General features: G+C 46.3%; 3 protein-coding genes across 3 annotated transcripts, besides 1 other annotated feature; 2 read left to right on the forward strand and 1 right to left on the reverse strand.

Moving 5' to 3' along the window:
* The first annotated feature begins 76 nt into the window (after positions 1-76).
* Positions 77-1,552: a mobile genetic element.
* A 1,062-nt stretch (positions 1,553-2,614) lies between these two features.
* On the forward strand, positions 2,615-3,670 carry NFIA_037650 (uncharacterized protein; the record flags this gene model as incomplete). Its single annotated transcript, XM_001266087.1, has 1 exon — positions 2,615-3,670. The coding sequence occupies one exon, from the start codon at positions 2,615-2,617 to the stop codon at positions 3,668-3,670; it is 1,056 nt and encodes a 351-aa protein (XP_001266088.1).
* Positions 3,671-4,622: 952 nt separating this feature from the next.
* Positions 4,623-5,136, forward strand: NFIA_037660 (er lumen protein retaining receptor; the record flags this gene model as incomplete). Its single annotated transcript, XM_001266088.1, has 3 exons — positions 4,623-4,742; positions 4,798-5,048; positions 5,100-5,136. The coding sequence occupies 3 exons, from the start codon at positions 4,623-4,625 to the stop codon at positions 5,134-5,136; spliced, it is 408 nt and encodes a 135-aa protein (XP_001266089.1).
* A 1,868-nt stretch (positions 5,137-7,004) lies between these two features.
* Positions 7,005-7,466, reverse strand: NFIA_037670 (uncharacterized protein; the record flags this gene model as incomplete). The annotated part of the gene is made up of 1 exon (XM_001266089.1): positions 7,005-7,466. One exon carries the CDS (start codon positions 7,464-7,466, stop codon positions 7,005-7,007), a length of 462 nt encoding a protein of 153 aa, XP_001266090.1.
* Positions 7,467-9,540: the final 2,074 nt, after the last annotated feature.

Raw genomic sequence — 9,540 nt, forward strand, 5'->3', positions numbered from 1 at the left:
CCTTCGCCCGTGACTTGCTTCGCAGAGCCAGACAACTATTATCATGCCACAAAAGACTGCAGATCCAGTGATCAAATCAGAAGATTGAATACAGCTTGCACTAAAAGCATTTAAGAATGGCCAGTTCAAAAGTATTCGTGCCGCAGCAGCAGCATATGATGTTCCCTACCGCACACTTACATACCGAATCAACGGTCGAAAATCACGGACTGATGTACCAGTAAACTGCCAGAAGCTTAGCAATCTTGAGGAAGCTTCTTTGAAGAAATGGATCCTTGATATGGATGAGCGTGGCCTACCACCAACTCATGCTACTGTACGCAAGATGGCAGATTTATTACTTTCTCATCAGAAACCTGGCACATCAACTGGAAAGAACTGGGTCAGCAACTTCATCAAACGGCATGATGATCTTATATCAAAATACACCTGCAAATATGATTATCAGCGTGCAAAATGTGAGGATCCAGAGATCATCAAGCAGTGGTTCAACGTAGTCCAGAATACTATAGTAAAATATGGTATTCTTGAACAGGATATCTACAACTTTGACGAAACTGGCTTCCAAATGGGTGTGGCCTCTACAGCAAAGGTTATTACTGCATCACGTCATCGAAATAGCTGTGTACAAGCTATACAACCAGGAAATTGCGAATGGGTTACTGTCATTGAATCCATCAATGCTTCTGGATGGTCTCTTCCCCCCATGATCATCTTCTCTGGCAAGGTCCATCAATCTCAATGGTATCAAGACATCAACCCTGATTGGGTGATTAGTCTAAGTGATAATGGATGGACCAATAATGAGCTTGGATTATTATGGTTGGAAAAGGTCTTTGAAAAGCATACTGCGCAGCGTACGCTAGGGAGACATCGGCTTCTGATTCTAGATGGCCATGCTAGCCATGAATCTGCGGAGTTTGATCTTTTCTGCAAGAATCATCATATCATCCCTCTTTATATGCCTTCTCATTCATCTTATAAGCTACAACCGCTTGATGTTGGCTGTTTTGCACCTCTAAAGGAGGCATATGGCATGCAGGTGATGAGCAGCATTCGAAAGGGCATTAATCATATTGATAAGGAGAACTTTCTGACTCTTTATAGAGAAGCACGAAAGGCCTTATCGTCTAAAAATATCCGCAGTGGATTTGAAGCCTCTGGTCTTGTTCCATTGAATTGCCAATGGGTGTTGGATAAGCTTACTATCAAGCATATTACACCACCATCTACTGCCCATGGGCCTTCAGATCAGACATGGACTGCAAAGACTCCTTATACAACTGCTGAGGTACAAAAGCAGATGCACCTCATCAAACAACTGATTAATTGCAACTCTGAAAGTCCTTCAAATGAAGCAATACGTCAGCTAGCAAAATCAGCTGAATGTACCATGCATAAAGTCCTCCTACTAGATCAGGAGGTAAAGGAGCTTTGTGCAGCAAATGAGGTATAAAAGCGAAAGCGTACAGCCCCTAGATCTTTTATTGCTACTGGGGGCGTTCTGACAGGGTCTGAAGGTTAATAACTTGCTCAAGAAGCAATACAGAGAATGGGCTTAGAGGATCTGATTCCTAGAAAGCGTGCGCCACCACGATGCAGTAACTGCCATCAAATTGGTCATATTAGAACCAGCTGCCCTAGGAGATAATATAATTCTTTTATGTTTGAGAAAAGGCTTTCATTTTATTGCGTAGTTGTAAGATATTTCATGGTTCTCTAACCATGGTCAAGATCGTGTGCCGTTCGGTTGGGTGTGCCGCTTGGTTGTGGATTACGTTAACTACTATTAAGAGATGACTAAGCTTATTATTAAGCATTCTCCATGATAAGGCTTGATAGCCACCTTGGGTATGGCTGTTGCATTTCATAGAAAAGATACAGATTCCTCTCTCGAACTGAACACCCGTCATCTTATCCTATTAAAAGGGTTGTTGCATCTTTTGTCAGTCTTGGAAATTTTTATCATTACATATATGCTGATGACAGCTGTTACACGCTGTTATAGCAACATTACGTCGAACGTCGCGGAGCTTTGAGCAAGATGGACTGGGAACGCAGTAGAAGGTAGCGTTTTCGTCAACATTTCCTCCGAGACAACTCTTTGCCTAATGGGGTCTCTCATGCTAGATTCGAAGATCATCGTGGTAGGGAGAGCTATCGACCGCCAGCTCCTCGAGGCTACAGTCGTCACACATCCCCTGCACGAACTCGTTCACCTCGGCTTGTCGCTGATACATGGGTGCCCTCCTCTAGTCGACACTACGGCCGTTTAAGAAGTCGTTCACCGTTACCTTTCAGACGTCATTCTCGGAGCCCCCCTTACCGGCACAGAGACTCCGAGCCTGGACTATTTGCAAACAGTGCCCCAAGGAGATTCTCGCCTAGACGAGATGCACGCCTCCGATCGCCTCAGATTGGGTGGCGTCCGCGTTCACCATATGGTGACCGCCCTCGTGATAGCTCTCGCGGTCGATCTGCCCCTAGACGGCGAGACCAAAGCCCTCCTAGGCAGGACTTTACATACTCGAAACGAGAGCGCTACCCATCAACTGTTGATCGTTACAAAAAGTCTGCTTCTCCCCTAAGGCGGGTTCCAGGTCGTGCCAGTGATATGACTCCCTTGATGGCAAGCCATCGTCGACGGAGTTCTTCACAAGAGTTCCGAGAGTGTCGTCCAGATAACAATACAAGCCAGGCGCGGCCTTCGCCTTCGACTAGGGCTGCTTCAACTATCCACAATTCAACTTCTAGCTCTCGTACGGACTCAAGGCGCTCATCTCCTCTAAATGACAGGACCAGTACGACGGTGCGCGAATCGAGAAGCGGGTCACCAGTGACTAGAGACTTTCCGCAGCGCCGCCTGTCTGTATCTTCTGATTATTCCTCATATCGCCAAGCTGAAACAATCTTGTCAAATGAACACAAAAGTGAAGAAGAGGCAACAGATATGCCGCCGACTTCAGTGCATATCGCTGCACTGTCAAATGATCGTAGTGTCTCCGACTCCAGGCTGGGGCGTCCAGAGAATAACCCGGAGCCTGCGGATGCAATTTCCAGCGCTACTCCTCAAAGTGGACCGAGAGCCGTCTGTACATCGTATGGCCAGACTGCATCGCCCAACATATCTGCAGGGCCCAAGCCGTCATTCAACGCTCGGGGCTCCATGGTATCCCTACTTTCTGCCCCGACTCGCCCCCGAGGAAATTTGAATCCGAAGGATTTTGCTCGTTCTACTCGTCGTGGACACGTGTCAATCTCGCAAGCAGCCCCTCCCACAGGCCCGCGCCATGGTCACATCCCGACTGGACCGAGTGTTGACTCTGATCGGCAGCATATCTATCGGCAAAACAGCTTATCTGGGACGTCTTATCCTCGCCAAAGGCCCACCAATTACCTTGCCGGCCTCAATACAATTGTCCCAGGAGGCAGACTTCTGACATACGACCTAGATACTGCTGTAGAAAAGAGGCTTGCCCAGTTAGAGATGGACAAAGAACGGCTATTTGAACAAATTGCAGATAGCCAAAGGCTGAAGCACCTTGTCATGAGAGACTGGGAGAGGCTAGACAGAGAGAGCTCTATCTGTGCCTTGAAGAGTGAGTTAGCTGAGGGTCATTTGCTATGTATAACTGATGGCGAGAGCATGCATACAAGTACCACATTTTAATGAGAAGCTGGGGTCAAATGACGAATCCTCTTCTGGTGAATCAATCCTATGCCTGAGTTGAAATCACTCTCTAAGACAGGCGTGGAGTGAGAACTTCGATCAGATGAGAGGGGACAAATATCAAATCATTTGGTCTTTGCACGGGAATATTCAACTTTCTGGAAATGACGTATCAGAGAGGTATAGCCAGCAGGTACCTAGTATAGCAGAAAGAATGAGGTTGGTCTGTGTAGTATGGACTATTATTCGGACCGACCTATTGACAATTGTAGCATAACTACGCAACGCGTCGTGTCGGGCCTTGGCGCGCAAGCTGAGGCTTCGTGTCAATATCTTAATATCCAGTATCCACTTTGCCAACTGTGTAATACCATCACGTCTGCGTGGATGACTTTACCCACTCTCTCCGCGACTTGCAATTGCCTCTATGAGTGCTAAATATTAACATCCTCTTCATTGTGGATGTGATTGTATTCCTGCTCCCAATCCATCGACATCAGGACTCGCAGATTCTCAACTTCCAGCTTTGGCTAGGAAGTTCATTTGACCAGTATGAATATCTTCAGGTTATCAGGTGAGCGACAGTATCATATCTCCTCATCAATCGGCTCTATCAAACTAATATACTTAATAGCTGATTTTTCTCATTTAATATCCATCTTTATCCTTTTGCATAAGATGAAGTCTTCTAGTGTACGACATTCCGATTAATTACGCTGATATTCTCTGACGCAGAAATGTAGAGCTGCTCTGGTTTATCTTTCAAATCACAAGTTTTGTATCTGCTGGTCTTTGTCACACGCTATCTTGGTGAGTCCTTTGCGCTGCCTTATGAGAAGCTTCCATTAACCATTATGACTGCCTAGATTTATTCTGGACTTTCACCGACTCCTTATACAACACCACCTTTAAAGTCCTGTTCATCTGCTCATCGGCTTACATTATCTACCTAATGCTCAACGATTACAAACCTACCCGGGATCCCAATTTGGACACATTTAAAGTCCAATACCTTCTAGGGATCAGTGCTATCTTGGCCGTCCTATTCCCACATGATTACAGCATTTCGGAGGTCTGTTACTTTCTCAGAAATAAAGAGGCCTGAGCTTTCTCTAACGTTTCTTAAGATACTCTGGACCTTTTCCATATGGCTTGAATCCGTCGCTATTCTTCCACAGCTTTTTATGCTCCAGCGCACCGGAGAAGCAGATACTATCACCACACATTACCTCTTTGCCCTGGGACTCTACCGCGCTCTTTATATACCTAATTGGATTTACCGTTACTTCGCAGAGAACCGCTTCCAGCCGATACCCGTCGTTGCAGGTATAGTCCAGACGCTCCTGTATTCGGACTTTTTCTACATCTATTACACAAAGTGAGTCAATTGCCCTCGCATCATACCTAACGCTAGGCTAATGGAGAACAGGGTAATGAAAGGGAAAAAATTCTCCCTCCCGGTCTAAGTGGCGACAGGACAGTTCAGATGGGTGGTGATCTAGCCGATACAGAAGGGTAGAAGCAAGATTTCACCCCCTGATTCCGATGTATGAATCAGTTCATATTACTCTGAACAGATCATGTGTGCCCTACATCATCCTGTATGTCTATCATTAGAAGCCCTTTGAAAGCATAAGGGTGTTAGATATGTATTGTATACAGAATTTTACAAGCCTAACAAGCCTCCTAACTCTTCATTGTTACCTTGCACCTGCTGCCTGTAGGCATCTTTATACATCCTGGTCGCATGAATGATCTCACTTAAATGGAAAACAAATGATTTTCTCAGATATTTCATTCTAAGCCCAGGTACTGTGACATGAGACAGACAGGAGCCAGATGCAGTCGCACACTTGCTTCTTCTTCTTTCCATCTTATAGGTAGTCAGACCTTCTCGTGTTAGTAGCATGATTTCACTCATTAATATTCTTGGTGCATCAGTAGCCGGCCCACATGGGGTATACATCTTTGGGTTCTGGGGCAACTAGACCACTAGTTAACAGTATTGGGCATTTATCCTCTTTCGCTGGTACTTGCACAGCCATGGAGAATCTGAACACCCTTGTACAATGTAGACACATTAAGAGAATAAGTATGAGCAGATCTTCAGATATTTGAAATTATTCTGAAGGGTCTGAATCTCACATAGCGCGAAATCAGCCGCTCCGCAAACCATGTTAAAGACTGCTGGATGATAGGATACTTTGACCGGTTCAATTCCGAATGACTAGAAGCCTGGATGATTCGTCTGCTCATTCGCAGTCGCATATGCCGGGCCATAACTGAGCTGAGACAAGTCACCGCCGTGGAAGGCATCTAATGTCATGGACATAGGACTTGGCAGGTTGGCCACCGATGCTCCGCTCAGCGATCTCACAGAACCTGCAATGAGGCCAGATCGTCCAATTGCGTCATGATAATTATCTGACCAGCCAGCCTGACCATTTAATTGACTCAAATAGTCTGCTTGCGCCCTTTCCAGGGTGGTTTGACCATATAGAATCGACTCTCGCCTAGAAGTTGGGGGGGAGGGAAGTCTGTGTGAACGACTCGGAGGCTCAAGTCGAGGGGAACTTCTGCTTGAACTAGGGGGCGTCAATCGTGCACCGCCCCGACGAACTCGGCATGTAGGACATATCTTGACGAATCGGGAAATGAGCTCTTTCGGGACCCTTCAAGACTAGTTAGGAGGATCAAGAAGGATAGTAGCTTCATTCCAGGTATGGTACGAGCTTGAGCAGCGTCAAGCAACAGGGATGAGGATTGCTTACCAGGAATATATCTGCCGAACCCGTGCTGATGTTTTATCCCTACCGCCATGCTGACATTGCTGATGTGCCCTCGTGAGTATTTTGAAGAGCTTTTCTCGAATGGCTACAGGTTTCCCTTCATGGCAGATAATTTTTGCGCACTTTGATCCAAATCACAATATTAGTGCAAAAAGGCTCCTTGAACTTAACAGGTGAAGTACAAACATTTGAGGATTCAATGCCAACAATTTGAAGTTTGAACATCTTTTTCACCCAGAATCTATTTTCAACAACTTAGCAACCTTTCCCATCATGAGGAGAATGGCAAGCAAGTGCCCAGACTGACACATCCAAGGGCAGGAAACTTGGGACCAGGAGTCTGGGACTGGGGAAAGGTACCTGAATTGGGCTGATTCAACGGCAGTATCTTTTGGGTCGATCAGGACAGTCCTGATGTTCCGTGCTCTTCTGGCATGGATCAATGCTTTGTCTTGTTTCTTGACTGATAGATCATCCACATAACTGTTGTACCACGTAAGTGGGTGTATCTCAGAGCATGAATTGAGAGGCCGGAATAAAACAGCTTACCATTTTATCAATTGATCAAACTCCCTCACGGTAGGAAAACCCTCCAATGGAGGAATAACTGGCTCTGACAGCATCGTGTACTCATTGAGAGATTCCTGGCTCTCTATTCCTATCTCACTGATTGCTTCACGAAGAGGTAGATACCTCGGCGACTGCAAATATCGCGCTTGCCGTGCACATTGTGCGGGTTGGTGCTGCACAACTTCATCTTCTGGGGCAACCGGAATGGAGTGCGTAGATGATTGATTGATGCTGGGAGGTAAGCCGGCCTGAGTGTAGGCGGGTCCAATTTGAGGTGCGTATGAACCGAACGTTTGCTGAGAGAAATGATGTGGTGCCGTGCCATTGCTGCTGAAGTCATGGCTATCCGCATGACTATAAGAGATGGGTAGAGCAATCTGTTGGTTCACTAAATAGTTGCCATGACCCTCGGTGATACGCCTACTAAAGCCGCTCATGCCGATGGACTGTTGCAGCTTCGCTGGTTGAACACCGTGTAAGCGTAGCTCGCAGGCGAAGACGGGTAATGATTATGGACATATGCCAGGTCTTCCTGATACCTGAAGACATGTCATGACAGAATAACTACACAGGAGGATGTACTGGGGAGAAAAACACAGACATAGAGAGACTCACCCTAGCTGTCGATATCTGGAAGACCTGTTCCGAAGTGGGTGGATATTCAGGCAAATCGCTCGCATTTATGAACGGGGAAGCACCAAAGAGGGATTGGGGTAGAATCAATTGGAGCAGAAGAACACCTGGAGGTATTGAAATGAGCCGACAACTAAATATATGTCTGAAAGGTTCGAGCCCATCCCTGACCCAGTCCAGTATGACTCGCATGAAGAGAACTGCCATACTAAGTAAGAAGCCATAACAATTGTATTCAGCAGCGATGCAAGGTCACCCCTGATGGAGGTTGGAAAGGGAACGAATACAGCTGCTGCAATCCCTGGAGAAAAAAAAGGAAAGGACAGAAGCCAGAATCCTAAACATAAGTGTGTTGAAACGATAGACGCCCTAGGGCCAGGTGAGGTCGACGCTTGAGCAGCTATGAGGGTAGGCTACGACCAGCCTGTCAGGTACCATGTATGCAGAGGGCAGCTCCTTTGCAACGAATCGCAGTGGGCTGCAGCATCAGAAGAACAAATATTCAAGTTAATGGAAATATAAGCGGCAAAAGCACTGCAACAAAGTTGGAGCTGTGAAAAGGACAGGGATCCAACGTTAGACTTTACAGGAGACGGAAAGCAGGATAATGATATGAAGACAGGAGGGGTATCAGAGGGTGAAAAGGGTCACATTGCCACTTTTGCATAATAAAATAGTCGGTCTGAACTTCTCTATTGGTTCATTGGCCAGCATATGAAATGAGAGGAAGATCGAACAGGGTGATATTGACAGTATTAGGTCTGTAAAGCTTGCTGCTCATGCTTGCAGAATAGTAGATAACACTCGGAATGTATCAGTACAGAACCTACCAGACTTCTTAATTGCTGATCCTAGGCAATCCTAATGAGACTGCATAGGTACTTCACCATTGACCACTGTCACTCTTAGGGTGGGGGATGGAGAAGGCTCATCTGAATACCATGTCTGGGCAAGTAACCACTGCAGATATCTTTTGTCCTTGAACTTTTGTTTTTCATAGTGTTACAGGAAAGGGCTGTGAGATTTGGTCACTGTCAGTAACCGTCCTGAAATGCTTGTGCCTGTGTCTCATCTAGATGGTTGGGAGATCAAACAATGGCACATTAGGACAAGTGATTCATCACCAATTATCAATAGTGACGGAGGTTTGATTGCTAGGTTCAGCTCGCGGGCATCTGAGTGTATGCCATAATTGCAGGCTGCAGGGCGCCTAGGGATGCGCAAATATTTGCGTCGGATCCTGTCGAGATCATTGGACCATATATGTAGGAGTGTCTGGGAACACGAGCCTCGACAAGGCTCTTCTCTGCAGTTGTTGCTGGGGGCTCTCTACCCTCCAGTACCTATGCTTCCAGGTGCATCCGAAAAGCCGGCTGGCACAAAGGAGATGAACTTTGCCACTTAATAATAAACATCATTCAAGCAGAGGATGGTTGACACATCATCATTGGATGGCACACGACGTGGTGAAAGGTTGCGGTCAGATTTCCTGTACTCCGTAGCACAGTCTCGAACCTGGCTTTCCCCGTTATTTGCTTTTCTCCCAAAACCGCTGAAAACCGACAAAGATATGATGGCGAACCCGAACTAGTTATGACCACGGCCAAACCAAAGACAAGTGCTCAATTTCATCTTGTGTCAGGCTGAATGACAATTATTGGTAATTCATCCAGAATTCCCGGCCGATTGGCGGACCCTGGGCAGTGAGGTGGGGATTCCTGAGCAACCTCTATGTATTGCCTGCAGTGCCATCAGTAGTAATTCGCTTGTTTCATTTCGCTTTCACATTGGGAGTTATATTGTTACCAGTTGGTAAGTCCAGACAGAAAGGCCTACGAACAGTCTCCTCTGGAGGCTGCCCCTGCTATTGTAGCCATT

Source organism: Aspergillus fischeri, genomic scaffold (genome assembly GCF_000149645.3).
Source record: "Aspergillus fischeri NRRL 181 1099437636247 genomic scaffold, whole genome shotgun sequence".
In the NCBI taxonomy this organism is placed as follows: Eukaryota; Fungi; Ascomycota; class Eurotiomycetes; order Eurotiales; family Aspergillaceae; genus Aspergillus; species Aspergillus fischeri.